This window comes from Ambystoma mexicanum, chromosome 8, assembly GCF_040938575.1.
Source record: "Ambystoma mexicanum isolate Mex_15411 chromosome 8, UKY_AmexF1_1, whole genome shotgun sequence".
In the NCBI taxonomy this organism is placed as follows: domain Eukaryota; kingdom Metazoa; phylum Chordata; class Amphibia; order Caudata; family Ambystomatidae; genus Ambystoma; species Ambystoma mexicanum.
The window spans coordinates 200,043,656-200,071,332 of record NC_090929.1 but is presented as its reverse complement, the minus strand read 5'-3'; the positions used below and the strand labels follow the sequence as shown (position 1 = coordinate 200,071,332).

Here is a 27,677-nt window from a genome sequence, read left to right as displayed (position 1 = left end):
TTCACGGCAGCAGCAGTTCTCCTCCTCAGTTGGCATTAGCTCGCACCGATTGCACGTGCACCAGGTGGAGACGCCGTCCATGCGACATGGTCCAGGCTCTTCATCCGTTGACTGGTCCTCCCAACTGCCGTCCGAATCCCCATCGTTTTCGCGTGCTTGACTTTCCAGTAGTTCTTCCTCGGTGTACTCGGGCTCGTACATATACGGCATTATTGTGGCCATTGTGCGGTAAAGATAGTAAAATAATTTACAGAGATGGTACAGGTGTTCACACGGGCTACAAGCGGCGAAGGTAGCTGACCAGAGCACTGAAACGAGTCACAGAATACTCAAAGTAACACAGAGAGAGGAATGGAATCGAAAATCTGCTGCTGTGTGTTGTGAAACGGTCTGTTTATACTTATTGGGGAAAGAGGCGTCCTGCCATTTCCATGGCAACACGTCAATAGCTGAGGCGCAGCGATTGTTGACACGAGACGTGCTTGAAATGGGCAGTACGCGTCTGCTGATGTCAGGCTCAGGGGCGGGGGATTTGATTTAGTGCCGCAAAGGCAGGTGAGCCAGGTCGATGCGGCGGAATGATAGGATTATCACAAAATGGAGGCTGATTTCGAGTGCGATAATGGGCGAAAAGTCGGGTAAGGTCCATAGTAAAGTTTCCTACGATCTACCGATTTATGCTTACAAACACATGGCCGACCCGTAGGGACAATAAAAAAAAAGTCCCGGAACTCTCCTTTAATGTACAGTTAGGTGCACTGGCAATCATGACAAATAATGCAGATATGCAATGCAGTCACTGGCAGAGCTAAGTGTTAACAGGCCAGTTTGTTAACCATTGGCAGCTCATCCATATTGGTGTATTATGGAGGAGCAAACAACAAAACAAAAGCAAAATGAGTGAAGTTTATATACAAGTCCTCTCCCTCTGCAGAAATTCTGAGCTGCTATATATGGCCAATAGACCTTGGTTTGCTAGGGAATAAAGCTCTGGGCCTGGCCCATTTGACATGTTGGCTGTATGCTGACAGGCAGAAGGGTACATACTGTACAGCCTTCTCTCATATCTGATGATTGTATTTGGTGCATTAAGATTTCAGATCACCGACATGCACGAACGCTGAAGTGTAATGCTCCTAATGATTCCTTGTTCAATCCTGGTTCCATCCTGGTGTGTGGTGAGAGTGCTGCAGGCTCCAAGGATGCAAGACATAGGCCAGAAGAACTGAGCTAACCAGTCAGACAAGTAAAATAAAACATGGTGTGTGTGTGAGTGTGTGTGTCTATGTATGTAAGTGTGTCTGCATTTCTGTGTATGTGCATGTGTGTCTAAGGTGGCGGGTGTCTGTGCCCACGTGTTTATAAGTGTTTGCTTTGGGTATATATATTACATGGCCACGTTAGTTGCCATGTAGTTATGGTTAAGTTGGTGTTTCCATAGGAAGAGCACTTTTTTAGCGGCTTATAATTTCGCTCTCCCTGGACGAATCCTCACCAAACCTTGAAAAAAACGTATTTGGGTCACTCTGACGTTTTTTGCAAAGTTTGGTGAGGATTCGTCCAGGGGGGGCAAAGTTATAGGGGGAGTCCCAAAACGTTTTTATTCCCATAGACTGAATGGGAAAAAAATGTTGCTCGCGTCTACAGCCCAAACCGCTGGACGGATTTTCACCAAATTTGGACCAGGAGCAGCGGCTTGCTCCCGAAAGCGTGCTTTTGCAAATTTGGTGAAAATCTGTCCAGTATTTTTTTTAAACTGACCAAAAAGTAGGTAAAAAAAAATTGGTGATATCTGTGTTCGGTCCGCGGACACACTTCCCTGTTCGCTCCGCGGACAGTGTCCTGATTGGCTAATCGGCTTGCGACAGATTTTCGGTAGCGCCCGCCATCTTGGATTCGTGGTCGTCCGCGGACAGCGCAGTGAAACTTTGTTCATAATTTGTATTTAGTAGAGTGTGTTGGTGTGTAAGAGTGTTTGGGGAGGGTGGGAGTGTATGATATAGGATGAAAGTTGTGTTTTTTTTATGTGTTAGACGTTCTTTTTGTGTTAGATTTGTCTGCAGACATCACGGGCGTTCTGAAATGTTCTAATTAAACTGAATGGTGGGTGTTCTGAGGACTCAGTATGTGTCAGTTTTGTTCGCAAGCAAACTGAAACTGTTCTAAGAACACTCGCGGTTTCCTGAAACGTTCGCAAATAAACAAAATGGGGGTGTCCTGAGGACGCTGTGCGTATTGTTCATTGTCAAGTTGAATGTGGTCTAAGAACACTCGCGTTGTCCTGAAATGTTCGCAAATACACAAAATGGGGGTGTTCTGAAGACGTTGTCGAACACTCGCTGTGTCCTGAAATGTTCGCAAATATGAATGGGGGGTTGTGGCTGGCAAGTTGAATGTGTTTTAAGAACACTCGTGGTGTCCTGAAATGTTCGCAAATAAACAAAATGGGGGTGTTCTGAAGACGTTGTCGAACACTCGCTGTGTCCTGAAATGTTCGCAAATATGAATGGGGGGTTGTCGCTGGCAAGTTGAATGTGTTCTAAGAACACTCGTGGTGTCCTGAAATGTTCGCAAATAAACAAGATGGTGGTGTTCTGAAGACTCTTCTAAGAACACTCGCGGTGTCCGGGAAATGTTCGTAGGGGGTGTCCTGAGGACGCTGTCCGTATTGTTCTCTGTCAAGTTGAATGTGTTCTAAGAACACTCGCGGTGTCCTGAAATGTTCGCAAATACACAAAATGGGGGTGTTCTGAAGACGTTGTCGAACACTCGCTGTGTCCTGAAATGTTCGCAAATATGAATGGGGGTTGTGGCTGGCAAGTTGAATGTGTACTAAGAACACTTGCGGTGTCCTGAAATGTTTGCAAATAAACAAAATGGGGGTGTCCTGAGGAGGCTGTCCGTATTGTTCTCTGTCAAGTTGAATGTGTTCTAAGAACACTTGCAGTGTCCTGAAATGTTTGCAAATAAACAAGATGGTGGTCTGAAGACGCTTCTAAGAACACTCGCGGTGTCCGGGGAATGTTCGAAGGGGGTGTCCTGAGGACGCTTTCCGTATTGTTCTCTGTCAAATTGAATGTGTTCTAAGAACACTCGCCGTGTCCTGAGATGTTCGCAAATACACAAAATGGGGGTGTTCTGAAGACGTTGTTGAACACTCGCTGTGTCCTGAAATGTTCGCAGATATGAATGGGGGTTGTGGCTGGCAAGTTGAATGTGTTCTAAGAACACTTGCAGTGTCCTGAAATGTTCGCAAATAAACAAAATGGGGGTGTTCTGATGACGTTTCTAAGAACACTCGCTGTGTCCGGGGAATGTTCGTAGGGGGCGTCCTGAGGACGCTGTCCGTATTATTCTCTGTCACGTTGAATGTGTTCTAAGAACACTCGCGGTGTCCTGAAATGTTTGCAAATACACAAAATGGGGGTGTTCTGAAGACGTTGTCGAACACTCGCTGTGTCCTGAAATCTTCGAAAATATGAATGGGGGTTTTGGCTGGCAAGTTGAATGTGTTCTAAGAACTCTCGCGGTGTCCTGAAATGTTCGCAAATAAACAAAATGGGGGTGTCCTGAGGACGCTGTCCGTATTGTTCTCTGTCAAGTTGAATGTGTTCTAAGAACACTCGCGGTGTCCTGAAATGTTCGCAAATACACAAAATGGGGGTGTTCTGAAGACGTTGTCGAACACTCGCTGTGTCCTGAAATGTTCGCAAATATGAATGGGGGTTGTGGCTGGCAAGTTGAATGTGTTCTATGAACTCTCGCGGTGTCCTGAAATGTTCGCAAATAAAAAAAATGGTCGTGTCCTGAGGACGCTGTCCGTATTGTTCTCTGTCAAGTTGAATGTGTTCTAAGAACACTTGCGGTGTCCTGAAATGTTCGCAAATACACAAAATGGGGGTGTTCTGAAGACGTTGTCGAACACTCGCTGTGTCCTGAAATCTTCGAAAATATGAATGGAGCTTGTGGCTGGCAAGTTGAATGTGTTCTAAGAACTCTCGCGGTGTCCTGAAATGTTCGCAAATAAAAAAAATGGTGGTGTCCTGAGGACGCTGTCCGTATTGTTCTCTGTCAAGTTGAATGTGTTCTAAGAACACTCGCGGTGTCCTGAAATGTTCGCAAATAAACAAAATGGGGGTGTCCTGAGGACGCTGTCCATATTGTTTTCTGTCAAGTTGAATGTGTTCTAAGAACACTCGCGGTGTCCTGAAATGTTCGTAAATAAATAGAAGACGTTTCTAAGAAAACTTGCGGTGTCCTGGAATGTTTGTAAGGGGTGTCCTGAAGACGTAGTCCGTATTGTTCGCTGGCAAGTTGAATGTGTTCTAAGAACACTCGCGGTGTCCTGAAATGTTCGCAAATACACAAAATGGGGGTGTTCTGAAGACGTTGTCGAACACTCGCTGTGTCCTGAAATGTTCGCAAATATGAATGGGAGTTGTGGCTGGCAAGTTGAATGTGTTCTAAGAACTCTTGCGGTGTCCTGAAATGTTCGCAAATAAACAAAATGGGGGTGTCCTGAGGACGCGGTCCGTATTGTTCTCTGTCAAGTTGAATGTGTTCTAAGAACAGTTGCGGTGTCCTGAAATGTTCGCAAATACACAAAATGGGGGTGTTCTGAAGACGTTGTCGAACACTCGCTGTGTCCTGAAATCTTCGAAAATATGAATGGGGCTTGTGGCTGGCAAGTTGAATGTGTTCTAAGAACTCTCGCGGTGTCCTGAAATGTTCGCAAATAAAAAAAATGGTGGTGTCCTGAGGACGCTGTCCGTATTGTTCTCTGTCAAGTTGAATGTGTTCTAAGACCACTCGCGGTGTCCTGAAATGTTCGCAAATAAACAAAATGGGGGTGTCCTGAGGACGCTGTCCATATTGTTTTCTGTCAAGTTGAATGTGTTCTAAGAACACTCGCGGTGTCCTGAAATGTTCGTAAATAAATAGAAGACGTTTCTAAGAAAACTTGCGGTGTCCTGGAATGTTTGTAAGGGGTGTCCTGAAGACGTAGTCCGTATTGTTCGCTGGCAAGTTGAATGTGTTCTAAGAACACTCGCGGTGTCCTGAAATGTTCGCAAATACACAAAATGGGGGTGTTCTGAAGACGTTGTCGAACACTCGCTGTGTCCTGAAATGTTCGCAAATATGAATGGGAGTTGTGGCTGGCAAGTTGAATGTGTTCTAAGAACTCTTGCGGTGTCCTGAAATGTTCACAAATAAACAAAATGGGGGTGTCCTGAGGACGCGGTCCGTATTGTTCTCTGTCAAGTTGAATGTGTTCTAAGAACACTCGCTGTGTCCTGAAATGTTTGCAAATAAACAAGATGGTGGTGTTCTGAAGATGCTTCTAAGAACACTCGCGGTGTCCTGAAATGTTCGCAAATAAACAAAATGGGGGTGTCCTGAGGACGCTGTCCGTATTGTTTTCTGTCAAGTTGAATGTGTTCTAAGAACACTCGCGGTGTCCTGGAATGTTCGTAAATAAACAAAATGGGGGTGTTCTGAAGACGTTTCGAAGAACACTTGCGGTGTCCTGGAATGTTCGTAAGGGGTGTCCTGAAGGGGTAGTCCGTATTGTTCGCTGGCAAGTTGAATGTGTTCTAAGAACACTCGCGGTGTCCTGAAATGTTCGCAAATAAACAAAATGGGGGTGTCCTGAGGAGGCTGTCCGTATTGCTCTTTGTCAAGTTGAATGTGTTCTAAGAACTCTCGCGTTGTTCTGAAATGTTCATAGGGGGTGTCCTGAAAACGCTGTCCATATTGTTCGCTGGCAAGTTGAAAGTGTTCTAAGAACACCCATAATGTCTGCGGACATTAAAAGTGTCCATAGACCATAGTTGAAATGTTTGACTCTATGGATGTGATATGCTGCGGTGGTTGTTGCCAGGGCATAGAGTCTTGGGTGCATGGCCATTTGGCCATGCACCCAAGACTCTATGCCCTGGCAACAACCACCGCAGCATATCACATTCATATTTGCTTATAACTTTGGGTGAAAAACAAATGTAAAAGGAACAAAGGTATTAGATGCTATCGATGTGATATGCTGCTATGGTTCTCCTTATTATTGTATACTTACTGTTTGGTCTAGTAACTGGAGTACATGTATTTCTTGTTAATTTCTGGGTGTTAGTCTTAGCAGTGCATGGTGGTGGCGCGAGTTAGGGTTGCTTAGCGTACCATAACTGGCGAATTTCAAGGGTTTTTTCGGTTTTACTTGGAACCATAACGTCCCTTTGACAAAGTTTTTTCACTGAATTTCATAGGTTTTTAGTAGCGCAACTTAACCATAACGTCCCTTTAACAAAGTTTTTTCACTGAATATGTATATATATATATATTTTTTTTTTTGTTATTTATTTATTTAATGTGTTACAATTTAAATTAATAAACTTTACACATATCTAGAAACATGAATAAATAATCAAATTAATTAATTAATTTCAAAATCAGCTATTATATCATTACATTGAATAAAAGATACCATACATCACAATTAATAACCATTTGGCATTTAAATTACGCAGTTAGATAAAATAACAATACTATTAGTGATAATAATGAATCTGACCTAAATAACATCATGCATATTAGAACCTAAAACAACCTAAATCAAGCCCTAAATACATCAAATCAACAAAATACAGATTATCAACCTGTAACTGAGAAGGAACAATTAAGAATTATAATTCATAATTATATAGTAATACTTCAATAGATATATATATGCCTGTGTCTGTAAGCGTGTGTTCAGGTCTGCATGTGAATGTGCATGTCTGTGTATGTGAATATTTACTGTGTGTGAATGAGTGTGTGTATGCGCTTGCATTTGTGTGCCCGGTGCAAGGTCACTATATTAATGTGACACTTAATGACTGTGCTACATTGTGCCCACAGGCATCATGAACATGTGCTTGACTGTCTCAGTGTTGGCATATATTACGGATAAAATATCATAGAAATAGTTTAAAGTGGCAATTATGACATTGTGTGCACAGGGATCATGAACCTGTGCTTTGTAATCACTGTGCCTGTATATATTGTGTGTATGGGCAATTAGGGCACCTATTATGAGCACAAGGATCATCAAAGAGTTTTACAGTGGATATGCAGAGATATGATGTGGACACATGCATCATTTTAGTGTTTTATGGTGACAGTGCTAGCGAAGGTTGTGGGTACAGGGATCAGGAAAGTATGTTTTATATGGCACTGCTGGCAAATATTGTGGTCTGGCTTCTCGGATGTGTTTTACAGTGGATGCTCTAGCATATTTTGTGTACAGAGGGCTCATGAACATGTACCCTAAAGTAGACAGTTCACTGTCACAATTATGTTCTTGCATACTACTGGCATAAGACCAGGAAGTGTAAAATAAACTGTATTTATTTGAATTGGCGTTGTGTAAGGCAGGTCAAGAGGCCCACAGTGTGCAGATGTGCAGAGGGACTGGAGGAAAGGCTACTGGATTGAGTCACAGCTAGTTAAGCACAAGTAAAGAGGTGCAGTGAAGAGCAGACACGCCTTTCCATGTCATCTATTCTCCTAGATCCCTGTGCAACCAAGGGAACCGTGTGGAGAAGCCAAAGAGGGGTACAAGTGGAAACAATGTAGCCTCTTAACATGCTCTAAACGAGCTTCTACAATATCCAAATGTAGAAACCTAATCAGAACGGAGATCAACCTCATTGAGCAAACTTTGGCTCTCCCTTTAGTTAACACGGCAGAACTCAAGATTTAAATACGCTGAAAGGGGCGGGACTTTGCAAGGAACAACAAGTTCAAAGAAAATCCATCAAAAGGCAAAGAACATAAGGTCCAGACAATGTACATACAAACATGTTAGTGTAAATAGAATTCTTTCCATTCAAACGTTGAGGTTGGAGAGAGGTACCCGCGTGATAATCATTGAAGAAACTATACAAAAAGGAATAGAATATAGGTTCTACCAAGAGATTATTATTCTAACAGCCAATTAAAGTATATGGGCCCTCATTCTGAGTTTGGTGGTAGTTTGGTGGAATTATCACTGAACTTCTGCTAAACAGCATTACCGTTAACACCACTTGATCCAGAGGGTTTACCACTGGATTACAAGTGGTGGTAGCTGGTGTAAATCCCAATTTCTATGGCTCCAGAGGACGCTCTGGAGTTTTCAGCGGAACTTCCGCCAGTGGTAGTTCAGCCAGCAGTAATTCTGCCGGTTTTGTGGCATTAAGGTGCAGGATTTACCTCCAGCATTTTGCTGGAGGTCAGTCCTCTGCTCCAAGGCCATACTCTGAGTTTGTTGGAGCAGGAAAAGTGGTGGTAATTCCGTTACTGACACTTGTTTACCGCTCCGCCAGACTCTGACTGACTCCAGTGGCGATTGAAAAATTCTTGTCAAATTCATATTCAGCATTTTATCCTTTATGGGTTAGAGAATCCACTGGAAAGGGCCCCACCTCTACTGCGTATGTAGTTTGGGACCTCCATAGCGGATTCTTCTGATTCACTACGTGAAGCGCGATCCGGCGCGGCGAACCAGGTGGATGCCGGATTTCTGCACATTTCACTACTTCATGCAGTAGGTCCATATGGCTCATGCCATGCACACCCCTGCACATAGCAAAGGTCAGTAATGGCAGCTATAGTTAAAATGTATCCCTACGTATTGTGCCTGCTTGTTTAAATAAAAATAAAAAACATTACATTTCATCACCTTTTAAAATGCTATCAAATTCTTGATGTTGCATTGTCAGTTTTAGGTTGAAATGCAAAGCCAGACGATTTGCACTAACCCACCTAGCGGTGTGGCCTCACAATCATGGTGATACTTGATCTTCTCTGAGCTCTCCACCCCATATATGATGGTCAGCCAATGTCGATATTGCAAATCAGCTCACGGCGTATAGCACCGCTTGGTGCGTGGGGAATAGTAAAATGGAAGACCGCTTCCTTTTGGAACTGGTCACACTGGCGCACAGAGGGGGTATCATTTGTCTCCTCGTGCGGTTTGTATAACGGGGACGGAAGAGCAAACATTCTAAATCTTCCTTCCCTTCTAATGTACATCTACAGGTAAAAGAAATGTTTCTCTTTTCACCCCAATTTGTCCCCTTTCCCTAAGTCAGGGATCTGCAACCTTTGGCTCGCCAGATGGTTTGCACTACAGCTTCCATCATCCCAGGGCAGCAGCGCCAGTAGTGTGGGATCATGGGAGTTATTGACCACAACATAGAGCCGTAGCTTCCAGTCCCCCGCCCTAAGTGGAGCAACTTTCAGCCTGTCTCTCAATAATGCATCTATCAGCTCCCGCGGGTGGATGTTGTCCGAGTCGCTGATTGGCTCCCATGGATCACTGAGCTACAGGTAACACGACATCCATCTAAAGGAGGCCATTTTGTCCCAATTCCCTTCACGCCATCAGTGTTGCTGTTATCCTTTATATACTTAGATGGGATTTTCCTAGGTGCAGAGTCCCGTATTTTCTATAATACAACCCTCTACCTGAAAGTAAGTCCACCATGGATTGTGCTGCTTAACAGATGAGTTCTGAATTTCTGCCACGGCCGTTATCACCAAAAGATAAATTGTATCAGTGTTACATGTTTTGGGGCATAGCTCATCGTTTCAGCAAGACTTACAAAGTTGAATGTTTGAGGCTTGTGTTTCAGGTGTAAGGCACTGCCATGGGCTACGGTGAGGGTTAGGGGCTGTGGAGTTGTTGTTGCATTGAGGAAACGATTTTTTGGACCTTCCATATGGCTGCACCACCATTGTCCTCAAACCTCCTTGCCACAGTGGATAGACACTGACAGATCAGCACTGCAAACTCTGTGGCACTCATGCAGCATGAGTGCCCCCAGAACTATGGAGAACCCGATCAGTGCACTGGGCACACATCGAACTTTTCATTCATCTAAGGGCAGGCGCAGCTGTGGACACAGGTTTACTCTGGTTGAGTGCACATCTTACCTTCTCCACAGAGGCAACATTTCCCTAGTTGCAGCCGCGACAGTATTCGTGGTTGATAGCACACTTTTCTCTTGGTGCAGTGAGGATTGAGCTTGACTCTGGGCAAATGGTCAGCTTTGCTTTGGGTACAGCCCCCCCCTTTGCATTGGTTCATCATGGTGCAGATTTACTCAGGGTGCACGTGCAAATACGCCCTTAGTGCAGCAAAATCAGGCCCATCTTTACCCTGCAAAGAGGATCAACTTTAATCTACTGCAGGTGAAGCATGCCTCTAAGAGGCACGGCTTCACCCCGCATTAATTCACAGCTTTAGTATGACTTCAGACTTTGCGTAACTGTGTGTAGAAACACAGCTTTACACTGGGTGAAGGTTTTCTCTGTGTGCCGATGCACTTTACAGTTTGTGCAGTTCCGCTTTACTCTGGGTGAAGTTCTAGATTTTCTCTGTGTGCTGATGCACTTTACTCTTTGTGCAGGCTACTTTATTCTGGGTGAAGGTCTAGATTTTCTCTGTGTGCTGATGCATTTTAACCTTTGTGCAGACCCGCTTTACTCTGTGTGAAGGTTTTCTCTGTTTGCCAATGCACTTTACAGTTTGTGCAGTTCCGCTTTACTCTGGGTGAAGTTCTAGATTTTCTCTGTGTGCTGATGCACTTTACTCTTTGTGCAGGCTACTTTATTCTGGGTGAAGGTCTAGATTTTCTCTGTGAGCCGATGAACTTTACTCTTTGTGCAGGCTACTTTATTCTGGGTAAGGGTCTAAATTTTCTCTGTGTGCCGATGCACTTTACCCTTTCCGCAGTTCAGCTTTACTCTGGGCGAAGTTCTAGATTTTCTCTGTGTGCTGATGCACTTTAGTCTTTGTGTAGGCTACTTTATTCTGGGTGAAGGTCTATATTTTCTCTGTGCGCTGATGCACTTTACTCTTTGTGCAGGCTACTTTAAACTGGGTGAGGGTCTAAATTTTCTCTGTGTGCCAATGCACTTTACCCTTTGTGCAGTTCAACTTTACTCTGGGTAAAGGTCTATATTTTCTCTGTGTGCCGATGCACTTTACCCTTTGTGCAGTTCAGCTTTACTTTGGATGAAGGTCTAGATTTTCTCTGTGTGCCGATGCACTTTACCCTTTGTGCAGTTCAGCTTTACGCTGGGTGAAGGTCTAGATTTTCACTGTGTGCTGATGCACTTTACCTTTTGCGCAGTTCAGCTTTACTCTGGGTGAAGGTCTCGATTTTCTCTGTTTGCCAATGCACTTTACAGTTTGTGCAGTTCAGCTTTACTCTGGGTGAAGTTCTAGATTTTCTCTGTGTGCTGATGCACTTTACTCTTTGTGCAGGCTACTTTATTCTGGGTGAAGGTCTAGATTTTCTCTGTGCGCCGATGCACTTTACTCTTTGTGCAGGCTACTTTATTCTGGGTGAGGGTCTAAATTTTCTCTGTGTGCCGATGCACTTTACCCTTTCTGCAGTTCAGCTTTACTCTGGGCGAAGTTCTAGATTTTCTCTGTGTGCTGATGCACTTTACTCTTTGTGCAGGCTACTTTATTCTGAGTGAGGGTCTAAATTTTCTCTGTGTGCTGATGCACTTTACCCTTTGTGCAATTCAGCTTTACTCTGGGTGAAGGTCTAGATTTTTTCTGTGTGCCGATGCAATTTACCTTTTGCGCAGTTCAGCTTTACTCTGGGTGAAGGTCTCGATTTTCACTGTGTGCTGATGCACTTTACCTTTTGTGCAGTTCAGCTTTACTCTGGCTCAGGGATAGATGTCTGTAGGGTTTGGCACCAATTGTCAGTGAGTGCAGGTGCAATGTTACGTGCAGCTTAGCGCTCCTTTATGACCGCTTCTGTCTGGATACAGACCCCTTTATGAGCGGTGACCACTTCCGTCTGGATACAGACCCCTTTATGAGCGGTGACCACTTCCGTCTGGATACAGACCGCTTTTTATTTGAGAAATAAACCCAACTTCACTCTTGGACAGATCTCTCCTCTACTTGGACGCAGGGCAAATTTGCTTTGGAATTTTCCAGCATGCTGGAGCGAGGTAATGGTGATGTGCAGTGCTTTAGAAATCATTTCTCATAAATAAATACATTTTATTTATTCGCATATATATTATTTAGTAGTTTTGCAGAACACCAGTTTACAGGAATGCGTTTTCAATGTGCCAACAGGTGTTACAAATACAGGGACAAAAGGGAAATGCAGAGCACAGGCTGGGGTCACCGGCCCAAGATGTCCTGGCCTGCAATATTGTCTCAGGCACCAATTGCAAATAGGTGCAGAGTGGAGAGGTTTGATATTCGACACAACTAGAAAGTCAGTGTATGTCGTATAGTTTCATAAAGTAACATGGAGGGTAACACCGGGCAGATCATGACACCTTCTGCACGTCTGCGGGTGGCGGAATCAAGCTTTACAGGTTGAACATAGGGACCGACTAGAGGGCTACAGCGCCTGGCAATGTGGGCCAGACACTGGACAGTGTTTGGATAGTGCGAGGAAGGGCGGGGGGGGAATATACGAGACCGGTAGGGGACTCTCAAGTGGATAGATCATTTTTTCGGTGAACAATGATTCGAGGTTTCTGTGCCTGCACAAACACATATATATGTCTACTCACCTTTTCTCTGGGCACCCTCCCAAACCTACTTCAAGGTTTGGATGAGCTTTGCCATCTGTGGACACCAATAATAATTCAGCCCATTAATCCTCAAATACATGCATAACGTTACACGTCGGTGCAATTCTTACTTTACCCTTGTTGCAGGTCTTTACTGGATGCATACTCTGTCCTTTGTTTTATCCAAGGCTTTCATTGAGCCAGGACTTGCAAGGGCAGAGCCCTGGCAGTCTTCAAAAAGTGCCTCCATGCTGGGCTCTGCCAGGCAGTCCCCAACTAGCCCTAGAAGCACAAAACGCCTCAGACAGCCCTTTAACTAAAAAAACTGCATGGATAAAGGGCTGCCTGCACGGTCGGAGCTTCTGATTACAAAAAAATTAAGAAGCTCCGACCTCACAAGCAGCCCTTAAACCACACGGTTATGTGTGAAAGGGCTGCCTCAGATGTTGGTACTTCTCACAAAAGAAAAAAAAGGCGAGGCGCCGCAATTCTTTTGGTGCACCTTCTCCCTTTGTTTCTTAGCCACCGGCTCAGTTGCCCGTAGGCAGTACCTGCTAGGATCCGAGCCATTGATTAAGAAACAACAGGAGAGAGTGCACTGAAGCGCACCACCCTGCTTGTCTCCCGTTATCCCGCCTCTGCCTTTCTACACCCAAACGCCTCCCACTGTCCCCCCTCATGTAGTCCACACCTCCTTGTCCGAGCCTCCACCTCAAACCTTGCCCCACTTAAAGCCCTGTTTTTTCCCCAGTGCAAGTCACAATTACCTTGTTTCGGGCCTGCATTGTACATGCGCATTATTTGTAGGGTGTGGTTGAGTCCACGACGCCGGGATGTGATGTAGAGGGACACGTCATTGGTACAATACTAGACAGCATGCACAGTACAGCAGCATTGCACATGTGTACATTGCATTTACTTACAAGTAGAGTTAAGGGTTGATAAAGAAGCATGTTAGAATACATATCATTTGTGGTCTATTGTGGGGGGCCAAGGCCTCCAGGTTCCAATGGCAACAATTTAAGCCACCAAAGCATATCGCTTTACCTGGTGCCAATAGATGCTGTGGCAGACTGACCGTAGATGCAAACCACATAGTAAACACAGGAACACCTGCACTTACCTTTAGGGGGCGTCTTTACAGAGTAAGGGCTCCCGGCACGGATATCGGTTTCCAACAAGGCCTATTTAGCTCATTGTAGAACATTTTGAAAATCCTGCAGAAAAATGCTGACTTCAGCACTGTTGACAGACTGGTGCATAACTCCAGAATTTACAAGAAAAGACATGCAAATAATCACCCTGTTTACTGTGCAGCAGGTGCACGCTATCAATATCCCAATACATGTTATTCTTGTCTGCTCATAATCTCTAGCATGTTATTCAGAATGCTATTAACATTTCGCGTTGGGGTCTATTTTAATTATTAACGGTGTACACAGTTATTTTGAAGAATGAAAAAACAGGGAACGCCTGGGGCAAGTTGTGTTCAGTGGAAGGAAGCCTGGGAGAGCGCGCACCCTTCGGTATTTTGGAATGAATAGCAGCGGTAATCAAAGGAATTTGCATTGCATTGCAGCTGGTAGACTAGGTCTGGGTGATTCGTAACTGGAAAGTGAATTGGGGGATTTTGACTCCAAATTGCCCCCTCACTGTCAAAAATTACTGGCCACCTAAAGACATGTTTTAAAGAGAAGGCGATTCGATTTGTTAAAAACACATATTCGTTTTCGAAGAAGAGACCGAATACAAGAAAAATAAGATTTTGGACGACATTAAAGCTATTTCTCGTTCTAGTCATGGTAATCTCATGCATGTGACAGGTGGTTGGCGACTGAAGGCGGCAGATGATGACAGCGTTTTTTCACATGTTTAGGTAACTTGCTTAATCATACATCTACAACTCACATGGGGGGCGTTCTTTGCACAGAGGGCAACGCCAAACCACTCGTATATACAGGTATATACACTGGAGTCTCCTCCGTGCAATGTTCATGGTTTACTCTAGAGAATGCAAACGTGCACGTAAAACAGGGCACAACAGGGTTTACATCCATTAGTTGCACTTTGCAGTTTTATTTTCGATAACAAGATCCCACTGTGTTCTTCATCCAACGCATGTTGCTCTAGCTACCAGCTTCATGGTAGAGTATGTGCTGTCACACTAGTTATTTTGACTCGGCGGATAGGAAAGGCACGATTCTCTGGAACAAAATTATACCAACAAATGATAACCTCTGATACAGACCTTAATGAACAGTCTGGCTTACTGCACGTCCCTTCCCAGGGCATTCAGCCCAGATCCTCTCACCCAATCCGAATCTACTTTTTCTCTACTATAGCCAGTCCAATAGCACAGCAAGTAGAGTGCTCGCTTTGACATATGTGCAGAGCCGGCTGAAGCATGTTCGAATCCCGGCAAAGCCAAACTCAACCGTTCATCCTTCCGAGGTCCATAAATGAGCACCAGACACCGTCGGTAATAATAAGCAGCGCTCAGATGCCTGAGGGTTTGTAGCGCTATATAAATGCAAAATTAATGATTGTAGCTTTGCCTTGCAAGTTAACGTTCCCAGAGCTAGAATCTGAGTTGATATGAGTAGATATGCCATGTGTTTATGGTTCCAGCAAGCCGAAAGAACCATGCACTTATTCACACAATCCGCCTCCTAACCACACCCAACACACTAATAATTCACCCATCCTCCACTCCCTGGCACCTTTTCCCACGCACAAACACACATCCTTACAAAGACAGATCCCTCCTAGTACCCCCTTTCAGCTAACCCCAAACAACCCCTACACATCCTTCCCAAACACAGGAACCAGATTGCACAAGGAGGCCCTTAATTAGAAACAACTCTGATGACATGTCCCTTTAAATCCCACAAGGAGTTAGCACGTAAATATCAGCTGCACTCCCACCCTTACACTGACGACACACAAACCTACCTAAGGGTTCAGACCCCTCTGTGACACATCCTAGATATGTGGATGGGCCAAGGGGGCCTCAAGCTCAATTGAGCTAAAACTGAAGCCCTGGCCGTTGGTGCACCTCGTCCACTCCAAGATACCTCCGAAGTTTGACCTCACCAACCTTCTTTGGAGAAATATTATTGATGTAAGCAGCACAAGCTTCATCATGGTGGGTGTCGACTCAGTATCAGTTCCTACGTTGGCGCTGTGATCACACGAGTATTCTTTCAAAATAAACTTAAACACATCCTACACTATATAGCAGGAGAAAACCACTCAATGTTGGAAGGCCCACTTGTAAACTCAAGGCTGAAATACTGCAATGCCTTCTGTGTGGGTCTCCACATAGGGCAGATCAACGACTACAAAATCTCGAGAACAGGTAGGCACATCTTTGGGTTAAGGAAAGGCCAACTAATCACCTACCAACTCAAAATCACACATTGGGTTCTAATGCAAGCCAAACTCTCCTCCGGAACCTTATTATTTGAAGGGTGTGCACCATAAAAGCTAGAACAAAAGACAGTGCAATACTAATACAACAGAGCCCTATCCTCCCACATGCCAACTGTCTACTCGGCATGCGCGACCACCACCCAATGGTTTTCAGGACAACACTCTAAACCCATCTATTCTAATATAATGACCCTCGGCTGGAGCAACTGATTGAATTAGCAGGTAGGAAGCAGCTAAGTTATCAGTGAGGACTCCAAAACTAAACAAACCTCAGTAAACCAAGGCAGGAAACAGCAACCACACAAGGCACTTATACCTGTACACCCTTAGCCTCAGCATGAGTCTCTGTAAAGCCAAACTTGACTTTCAAAATTTGCAGGAGTGAGCTCAGCCACCCCACTTAAACAACGACATTCCATCCATTCAGTCACTACACAAACACATGCTTAACCCACATGGAAACACCACAGAAACAGACACACTTACCCTTCGATAGATGCCCTCAATATTACTGTGTCTATGCCGCTCATTTGTGAAAGGAGCCTCCACAAAACCACACCTTAGTCCCCACTAGAGCTATGCGAGCATGGGCGTAATTAGGGCTGCCCCGGGTCACTGCTGGGGCTTTGACCTGACACTCCTCTCAGGTCATTGCCTGCCCACAGCAGGGGTCAGACACGAGCCCCACTGCCTTCCTACCCCAGGTTCAGTGTGACCGGGGGGTGGTGGGGGTCTCAGGAGAAGGGTGTGATATGAGTGGTATATTGTTCAGAATATTCAATTTATAGATAAAATAAATAAAGGTTTCATTTTAGCACTACATGCTGGGCGTGACTTGGGTGTGTGCGGATTTAAATCACTTACAGTGCTTAGACCCTTTTCTCGCTCCAGTCTCTTTTCTTGCCCCAAACCTCTTTAGCCACCTTGTATTGACCCCAAACCCTTACCTTTCCCATAGACCCTTTTTCTTGCCACTGCCCCAGGCCCCTCTCCCATTTTGCACAGCTTTTTCACAGGCTCTGCCGTAGCCATGAATTCCCTGCTTTTCCCAGGTCTAGTCCCCACCGCTTCCACACATACCTTCCACACACAGAAGCCCCACACAGGTACACCTACAGGAACATGATTGTAATTCAACCTCCTCATACCACTTTTGCTAGCAGAAGATCAACCGGTACGCACACAAGCAAACACGCGTGGAAGTACATGGAGAACGAACAATCACCCCTAACATGCCACAACACATCAGCACCCACTAAACACATGTACAGAGCACCACAACAGCAATACCAACATGTTCATAGCACCTATCAGTTAGGCAAGGTTTGGCAGGCCTTAGACACACTCTTTCGCTCCGCCAGCCATCTTCATCACACACATGCATCCCACAGACACGCACACTTCCCAACAAGGACGCTTTCACACACAACTTCCACATAAGTACTCCCCACAGCAATATTGCAGTGCCCATCTCCCACGCTGGTACAAGAAGCTCTGTCCTTGACATAAGCTAATTAAACACACAAATAGAACCTCTGCAACTGAAATCAACCCTCAACCACACACAAAGTGTGCTCTATGTAGCCCCCGAACACTAATAAGCCCCCAAATGCACAAGGACCCCCACACTAATGGCTCCCCCAAAATAGATGCATGTTGCTGCCCAAAAGTGCAACCAAAAGACACGAGTGTCCCATGTTCACCCGATGGCTAAACCAAATTCACCCACATTGCCCGCCCAATACACGTAGATGAAAAAGAAAATACCACTGCACATGGATTCTGCAATGACCCCCAAACATAGGTCTGCTTTTCATCAACACCCCACCATCTTTAAACTGCCATGCAGTGTAGGGATTCCATTCTCCTGTTCAGTATTGAATTCCTCCCCTGTGACATGACTTCACCACCTTGCCCACGATTTAGAATCCAATAGCCCCAAACAAATAGGATGGCTAACTGTCCTGGTTGCTCAGTGCCTCCTCCTACATGTGTTCTATTTTTCATGTGCTAATGTTGCATGTTTATATTTGAATCAGTACATTTTAACAAACAAAATAATAGTGTGAATGCCCGTGTCTTTACGCCTGCCTTCGAGTGGAGAGTAGATCGAGAGCTTTGTGTGGTCATTTCACTGATGTGAGATTGCACGTCAGATCTGTGAATATACTTGGTTATGTGCAGTTGTGGACGTGCACAATGACTTGTGCTGGCCGTCCCTCGACATGCCCATGTTTTCCCTTGTTCTTCCTCATTCTGCATGTTCTGCCCCCTACTTTCAGCTCTGCGTAGGCCCAACGCACCCTCTATGTGGAATCTTGCCCAACACATCCAACTGCATGCAGGGACTTGTTGGATCTGCACGAAGGCCCTGCAGAATATGGATTTATCTCACAAAGTTGATTCGATGAATGGACAAAATGGTGGCTTGCGCGTAGAATGACACACAAAGTCCCTATTCACTGTGAATATTATTCCATGAATCAGGCCCCTTGAGCCTCATCATAAGTATGGCAGTGCGTTAAAAACTGTGGTAAAATGGTGATAACTCTTTACCACCACATTAACACACCTTTGTATTACAACTTTGGCAGTCAGCAAAATCAACGGAAAGACTGCCACCCAAATTACCTCTGGTGGTAATTCTTCTGAAATCCCCATGGAATCCTATGGACTCAAATAAATGGGGACTAATACTTCCTACCACCACTTGTAATCTGGCGGTTATTACACCGGACCAAGTGGCGGTAACGTTAAATTAGTTTGGTGGTATTTCAGTGGATTTACCACTGAAATACCACCACACTTGTAATGAGGCTCTAAATAATTTCAAAACTGCATTTTAGTGGTTCAAACGACGCTTTCCAAGTCCAGCAGAAACCGTGTTTGGAAAGTTGGACCTAGAACCAATTTATTAGCCTTAAGCACCATTGATGTGGAAAGCCACTGCAATACATATGGATCTGGCATGTCTAGGTCATGCCAATCAAGCTTCCTTGAATCGAAATGAGTTGTCATTAGGCTCAGAAGCTATCTCCGAACAGAACAAATAGTTGTGATGGACGAAGTTGCGACTTCAAAGATGAGAAAGGTGGAGCTAGCAGCAATCTGTAACCTGGAGGATATTTAGATTCTGTGGTTTGTGCTTGGAGGGGAATGGAATAGCAGCAAACGTATACATTATTTTTTTTTTAAAGCGTTGCCGAGAAAAGAGGCGACAACACAACAACCCACACATTTTAGTGCCCTCCCCACTCGAATCAGTGTCGTCTTAAATGTTTACTTAGTGAAGCAATACCTATAAATACCACACGGTGGCGCCCTAACACAAGAGTTACAGAGTATTATCTGTCTGCGGAGGAATTGCATAACACCCTGCGGACTCGCCAACTATTGTCTTGCAATTTTCCTTTAACGAGGGCAGGCATGCGTGCCCTGGAAACTCAGCCTGCATTTTTTAACTTTTGATTTTGCCGAGACAAAGGACGTTTCGACAACAAGGTTTCAGTCCCGCAGCGAAGTAATAATGAATCGCTAAATTACCGATTTTACCTAGGCTGAGGAGGAGGGGGGGCGATTGGCGGTTCTTATTTGCATGCCATAACAGGGGCTGGCTGTGCTCCTTTCTCCGCCTTGCTTTTGCATGAGAGCAAGGCATGCGGTCAGCAGACAAGCGGCGGACAAGCGACTGCCGCACCGTGCGCACAAGCGGGGCGTTTAAATCTTAGCCCGGGCTGCACCAGGCGGAGAGCGCGTGTTGGACACACACGCTTATGTCACGGTCCGCAGTATCTCCCCCTTGCCTCGTACAGGTGCAGCCCAGACAAACGCAAGCTCTGTTCCCACTATCCACTTAACAGGTTTAATTCATTCAACACGCTCCACGGACGCGATTTTCGACACATTGCTTCGCTTTATATCGCCAATATGGAGTAATACAATCTAAAAGTAAATTGTGTAAAAACAAATAGCTTAGTTCACTTCCGACCCTGAATTGTCAATTCGCCCATGGCGAAAATATGCAACAAAATGCACTCAATACACCGCCCCCAAAATATGTACCCAGTGCAGCCTTTAACAGGTCGGGGCACTGTTGCGGTTTGTACAGAATAACTGGTATGTAAGGGGGAGGTGGGGCGAGGCGCGAGGCCGGCGGCGGTTTTCAATGAAGTTCGCGATGTTTTAATAGCCACGAAACGGCAAATACTTGAACCCCAGCGTCTGTAAACGGCACACAGTGCGGGCAGAGAGCAGGGCTGCAATGGAGCATAATGGCACCAGTGCAGTTGAGCAAGGAGCGGCCCATTAAGGTGGGGTTACTGGCGGGGTTTATAAAGGTGCCTGGAGAGAGAGGAGGGCGGGCACTGATTTCCCGGACTGAAGAACTACTTAAAGTTCACCCACCCCCCTCGCCGCCCTGGCTATGGGCCTGTCCTCTCCCCTGGCGGGGGCGGTCTCTGTCGGCAACGCATCCCTGACATCAGATTGCGATTCCTTGGCCAGCTCCTGTCGGCCCCACCCCTTCCCTCCCCCCTCCCCTCTCTCTCTACCTTCTGCCTTTCAGAGGAGATCGTAACTCGCATCCCTGCGTCCCTGTTCTGTGGTGGGTAACTAGGGGCTGGGACCAGCTCCAGCGATCCAAGCCACCCCCACCGCGATCGTGTCAATGTGCAGAGTGTGAGAGACCCTCCACCACACGCTGACCACTCCCGTGCTTCTTGGCAAGTGCACAGAGGGGGTGGAGGGTGGTCTTCCTTGCCCTGATTGCCACTTCCCTCTGCACTGCCCGCAACCGCAAGGGTTAGATCCGGCCGTGCCCTCCCCGCCCTCTACAGGAGGCTGAAGATGTGCAGTAAGAAGCGGCCGGGACCCGTAGGGGGCTGGAGGGCAGCGCCTGGAGCCGCGAACACCATGCAGCGCCAAGCTGGCTCAGAATGAAGCCCGCCCGGCGCAGGGGCCGGAGGAGGAGACCCGAGACGAGATGTCGGTGCCCTTGCTGAAGATAGGGGTCGTGCTCAGCACCATGGCCATGATCACCAACTGGATGTCGCAGACCCTGCCCTCCCTGGTGGGGCTCAACACCACCAAGCTGACCGCCGCCAACGCCGGGAACCTGGACAGGAGCACAGGGGTAAGTGAGCCCCAGCGCTGCGGATGCGGGTCCCTGCGCCGTGTGGTGTCAGGCGGCGCCACATGCTCTGCGGTGTCACGACAGCCTTTCCTTGGGCACTTCGGGGGTGTGCAGGCGGCCATTGGCAGAGGGTGCGCCGAGATGGCACTGTTTCACATGGGCTAGACTTTGCATTGCGAGGCTGTGGGAGGCGGGGGGAGGGGGGGGCTCTGCTATTGAAGAGGGGGCTGTGTATCTAATCCGATTTCACTTGCACTCGGGCCGGTAGGAATGGGGGGGGGGGGGGGGCACGGTTGTGGCAGTACTTACCCACCCAGCAATACACATGTGCGGCAGATGGGTGATGGGCTTGCGTAAGAGAGCTTTGCCCCTCCAGGCGCCCGTGTGTTTAGGGGCTTATCAGGCCCTCTGCCCGGGGCAGGCTCTGTGTTGCACGCCTGTTTGCGGTCAGGGGGGTATATCCGAACTCGGGAATAACGCCTTGCCGTGGTTTTACCTGAGATGTCGCTGTGGCGTTTTTGGGGGGTGTGCCGGTATTTGCAGGTGCTGTCTTTGGTTAGGTACCCTACCGTGCATTTCATTTCCCTTTCGAATAGCACCGAGAATGGCAGTTTAGGGTCTGACTTCCCTTTGGCCTTTAGGTGGGCATTTTGTGAGGGCGGGCTTGCTTAAGGCAGGTTGACCCCCTTCCACACCCCTCTCTTCGCACGGGCGTGCACGGCTTAGTCCGGCAGCCAATCACACGTTCCTATAAGAAGCCCTCCACAGGCCACGGCCCCCCCGCCCACGGCCACGGGTTTCTATAAGTGGCCCGTGCAGTGCTGAGGTGGGTCATGGCACTACACCGGTGCACCACTGGCGCGCAGCGGCTGTGGAATACAAGTGCTTCTTTTACACCTATGATGTTCTTGGGGTATTGGGGTGGTGGGTTTGGGGTGTTCAGGTACCCCCTGAAAAAAGGCATGTGAGGGGGCGTGCTTAAAGACGTTTCTCCTCCCCTTCCCCGGGGTGTTTAGATGCCGACACTCACCCCTACAAGTCGTCGTTAAAGAAGCTGTCACGTGGGAGTCGGGAGTGGATACACTCACGAAAAGAGCACAACAAGGGGTGCTGTCGTTCAGACGGGATGGGTTGGGGTGGTGGGTGGGTTTCCTTCACATTACAGCATCCTGTCCATACACCTTGCCCCCTCCCCGATATCATCCGCTGAACTCATCCGGAGAAGTTTAAAAGCGGTCACACTGCCATTGCACCCCTCCCCTCACCGGGTAGTATGGGGGTGCTCCTGGAGGATTAATTTCATTCATCGTGCCCATCAGAGGGTCTTTCGCGGCTTACACGCCCCTTCTTCAAAAGGCTCCTTTCCAAAGGGTCCGACACTCACCCACTCACACCCACTCCCATATCCCGCATTCAAAGACAAAGCAGACATATTTCTCGGTGGTCCGTTCATAGAACTGGAGTAAGTACACAGACTGACTTTCATTCTAAATGAAGTGCTCAGTCAGTCAGACTTTCAGTGTTCGTCCCCCCCCTCACGGAGACGGTCCTGTCAATGGCTGCCGCCGTTTTCTCAATGCAAATGGGGCTGTCTGCTGTGTGTTCTGCGTTGAACGTTAATGCGCCCCTCTTTGGTCGGTGTGTGAACGTCTCCACGAAGCCGCATCGGCCGCCTTTGCTGGGCACCTGCTGGGTTTATGTGGCGCTTATATTTCCATGGCGAGACTGTAATAACCGATGCGCCTGGCTTTCAGCTATGCGGCCGCACGATAGAACGAATACATGGGTGAATGCAGAGAGTTATAGCGCCGCCGAACAGACTCAAGGTGCTACACGGAGCGTCGACGTTCATCCGCGTTGTCGGTCATTGAGGATTCGGGGCAGGCTGCTGCTGGTGTGTAATGCAGATCCGCGCCCTTGCCATTTCCGTCCTGCAAACTTCTCTTTCATGGGGAGAACATGCACACATTGTTGGGTAAAAGCGTTGCCTACATAGTTAGAAGCCCAGAGTGGCATCGTGGTAACACTTCACATGGATAGAGAGATTGCAACTGTATACGCGGTCAGCCAATGCAAATCCCCAGGCGTTCTGCAGAAGCACACTGAGGAAGCAGGGATTACATCTCGCCTGGCCTTGTCTCACATTTGACTCCGTAGCTCCTAGAGCACACTGCAGAGGCACTTGTCCAGGGTACATTGTTCTCGCGGTGGGAACTGATTTTCACTTAGCCCATTAACGCGTGTGTTTTCCTGTTACTGACTTTTAAGGAAACGCCTGGGACCAGAGTCCTACAGATGTGCACAGAGGCAGCAACGGAGCAAACAACTACATTTCCCGCCTGCGTTTCAATGTTCATTTGGTGGAAAACCTGATGTTGACGGTTCTGTAAATCAAAGTGCACTCTGTAGAGGCACGTGTGTAATCTGACGGGTTCACATCGTGGCCGTCATTAATCAGCCTTTCAGCGCCCTCCGGCTTCAGACAGCGAGTGCAGGAGTAATAGCGGGAGCCGCTGTTTACAATTCTACCAGCAGGCTCTACCGTAATTAACATCATTTCAAGGCACTTTCTCTCCTTAGCGGCAAAAAACGTGCCGATTTGGCCCCGTTATTGTCTGGTACAGAATGTTATAGAACACAAAACCTGATTGTCCCCGGATCTGCAATGAATCCGTCATCCTTTCCTGGTGTGTGTGTGTGTCCTGCGCGTCGACAGTGTGGCGCCTCCCTCAGTCACCTGGTTGCTTTGTTTCAGGTCCCTAGACACCTCCCCTCCCCCTTGCTGGCATCATAGTTTCCACCTCCCCTGTTTCAGGGTCCCAGGAAGCGCTCAGCCCAAGCCTGACTGCTTTGGGCCTTGGACAGTGCTGAGCACTCCCTCACCCACATAACCCGGCCATTTGTCCATAATTGTGTCAACATACATTACTCTTGTTTATTCCTCTTGGCCCCTTACTTTCCCAACCAGTAAGGTGCAGAATGAGACATGTTTTCTTTTTGGCATAAAAGGCTGCAGATTTTATTTTCACACACATAATAAAGTGCAGCCAACATCTGTGAATATAGCTCCATAAGTGTGGCGACTGCTCCATGTCCAAAACCTGCTTCCCCCTTTTCCCAACACAGTCCATAGAAGACACAACTCCCCCAACCCTTCGTGCCTGAGACCCGCCTGCCCCCGCATGTGTTCCTGGGTTGGGAGAGCGCTGTTTGTTCAGGGGAAGCTGAGCCTCTGATTGTTACCACCAGACGCCCCCGCCGTTTAGGCTCCCAAGAGGCGCTGGTCCAAGAAGAGCGAAGACCCTTCCGGCTTTCCTATGGCTCATTCGGAGTCGGTCTCTTGTCACTGGTCGCCAAAACACCGCTTTCTGCTGCGGCGGGCAACGTCCTTCTCTGGAGGGGCTGGATACTTCCTGCCACTGGCTGCCTGCCACTTATATGGAGCTTAGCCCGCCCCCTTCCTTTGTTCGCCCTTTGCAGGCTTTTCCAGCGCTTTGGCGCGTTTCTCATTATTCCTCCCCCTTGCCCAAGGGGGAGGGAGGAGAGGAGGACCCTTCCCAAGTTATCGGGGTGTCTCCTCCATTTTTGGGTTTTCTCATCGTCACCTTCACACTAACCTACAATGTCCCCCCCAACCTCCTCCCTTGTCTGCCCCAAGGTAACACAGCCCCTTCTGCTCACTGCACTCAAACCTGCAGGGTCTTGGACAGTGCTGCACCCCACTCCCATGATGGCTGCTTAGTTGAGGATGTTGGACAGTGCAACACATCAGCCTACAGTTTACACAGGGCTGCGCTAAACCTCGTCCTGTTCGCAGGCCCTCGGGTAGCGCTGCAGCCCGTCTTCACTGACTGCCTAGTTCCACACAGGCTCTTAGATAGCAAGGCTAAACCTCCCCGCGCTGACTTTTTACTTCAGGACCCTGGACAGTAAATGTGCCAACGCGGCACATACTCTTAATGATGCTTTATTTCGGTACCTTGGCTAGCGCCGTGCGCCCACTCTACAGGCTGCCTATTTCAGTTCCTTGGCTAGCGCCGTGCGCCCACTTTTACAGGCTGCCTATTTTCAGTCCCTTGGGCAGAGTTTCTCTTCCTCCTCACCGACTTCCACTTTCGAGACCATCGGACATTGCTCCCCACCCCACTATCGTCTATATCACTGGCTTTCAGACTGCGGAGATGCCCAGGGAAAAACAGCGTAGGGTTACTGTTAGTAATAGAACATTTAAGCAGATTTGGCATTAAGGGAGCGGGCGACAACAGTTTTGCTGAAAGGGCGCTCGAACAATATTCTTACTTCAAGGGTGGCGCAGCTTCAAAAAGTTTGCATACCATTGGTCTATATTAAATGCGCGAGGGAGCAAGGCAATAACTCTTGTGACAACGGTGCAATCATATTTAAAAACGCTTTGTAAATCCGGCCCTATGTGTATTAGTCGAAAAAACCGCCCTTGCTGCTTAGTCAATACCCAGGGTAGCGCGACCTATCCGCTTCCCCTGGCTGCCTCGTTTTAGGACCTTGGACGTGCGGCACCGCCTCCTTCCCCAATGAGTTATTTCAGGACCTAGGGCAGTAGCATTGCAGCGCCCATTGATTTCCGGCCCAGTGATTGAAGGCAGGGCCCTGTATCCTATTACTCCATTAAACGCTGCATTTTGTAGATATGTCAAAGGGAAATTGAGTGTGCTTTAATAATAGCCCCGCATCAGGTTTCCTTTGCGCCCTCTGTCTGAAGCAAATGCATCCTTGTGACACCTTGTGTGGAACATGCAGCTCACAATAACCATGTTTGTCTTATTTCCAATTCTCCCAAACGCGAAAGAGGTGCAGGGAGATAGGACATCGCCCAAGATCACACAGTGCAGCCACATTACGAATCTGGGATTACAATTTAGTCACTGTTAGACCATCTCCACTTCCCTATAATTTTCGTGTTTTAAGTGAGGGTGGCTCCCTGGCTTTGCACATGGTGGAAGCAGCTCTGTAGCCAACCATATACAACAGAGTTCCCCTGCCACCATCCACCCGGAAGCCACATGCATGACAAAAAAGAAAACAATAGCACACATCATTGATTTCATTTTCCCTTTACTGTGATGGCAATATCTAGACCAGACTATACATGATACTAGATGCATTTAGTGTGTGGTTGCAGTATGGCCTTGGCACTGCTCAGACGGACCCTTGCATTGATAAGAATAGGGGCATTCCAACAGGCAGGTGCCACTGAAAGGTTGGCTTGGCTGGGGAATATTATTCCCATGCCAGGCTGTGGTGTGTGGCTCTTTGCCCCAGCCATACCAGCCTTCCAAGAACATCAAACTGTCATTTATCAGCCAGATTCTTCAATAGCGCATAAAACACTAAATAGAACACAATGGGACTGTAGATCTGGCCAAAGGATATGCAGCAGCCTCCCTTTATATTGGACTCGTATGACCATGTTAATTCTGGGTTCCCAATGCATGCTATAAGTAAGGTATTACTATGCAGTTATGTGTGTATAGTTGGCAGCGCAGCTCAGTGTGTTAACGTGCCTGCTGAATCATTTGCAATAAAAATGAGTGCAATTGAAACTGCAATCTCTCTCTCTCTCTCTCTCTCTCTCTCTCTCTCTCTCTCTCTCTCTCTCTCTCTCTCTCTCTCTCTCTCTCTCTCTCTATATATATATATATATATATATATATATATATATATATATATATATATATATATATATTTGAAACCACAATGTATTATTTCAGCTTGTTTTCATTTCCATATTTTAAGTGTAGTTTGTATCCTTTGGAGCTGATGTCTTAGTAAGAGACAGGGGGAGGCGAGGAGGGGAGGAAGAAGGCATGAGGACGAAGGTAAATCTAGGTGGGTATTTTACGGGAGCTGTTCAGCTGTGACATGCCATGCTGTTATCAGGGTGCCAGTGTCCACTTAACATGAGGGAGTTGGTCCACAATCTTCCTGAATTTGACAGAATAACTCTGAAAAGAATGAAAATTACTCCACATCTCACCCAATCTTACTGGAATGCCTGTATATAAATATATATGTTTATTAGCTACAGTTGCGAACGTTGCCTCCAAGTTCTAAATAACACCCAGGAACCCAGCAGTAGGCCTTAAGCAGCATTTGGTAGAGACAGATACATTATGTGAAATTGAGTTTATGAACCCCACACACAAAGTGAATATGGTCCGTCAGCATCAGGGGCGGAATCTTTGAGGTATTCACTAGTCTTCTTCTCTCATTATTGGGCCACTCTGCGCATTCAAGGCCAACAGCTTACCTCGTGGACCTGTCCACAAAGACAACGGTGTCAAGCTCTGAGCTCTGGATCGGAGCCAATCATAACTTTGCAAATTCGAATCTCGGCTTTGGCCGACTCTGCTTTTCATCCATTTTAGGTCGAGGGAGTACCATTCAGTTGTGAAATGATAAGTTATTTCAGATTTTATTGATATACTTATAGCCAATATTGGCTTTGTATCCAATTACATCAAATTACATGTTAACATTCGGTTATTACGGCAGTGCTAAGAAG

At 46.9% G+C, this 27,677-nt stretch overlaps 1 protein-coding gene across 2 annotated transcripts in view; it reads left to right on the top strand.

Moving 5' to 3' along the window:
• OLFM1 (olfactomedin 1) overlaps positions 1–27,677 on the top strand; it is a 341,156-nt gene that overhangs the window by 82,080 nt on the left and 231,399 nt on the right. Inside the window, exon 1 of one of the 2 annotated variants that reach the window (XM_069609603.1) lies at positions 20,381–21,136. The exons of the other annotated variant lie outside the window; for it this stretch is intronic. Within the exon in view, the coding sequence (XP_069465704.1) occupies positions 20,987–21,136 (150 nt within the window). The 5' untranslated portion in view covers positions 20,381–20,986. Of the gene's footprint in view, positions 1–20,380; positions 21,137–27,677 lie in introns of those variants that run through there. 2 annotated transcript variants of the gene reach the window in all.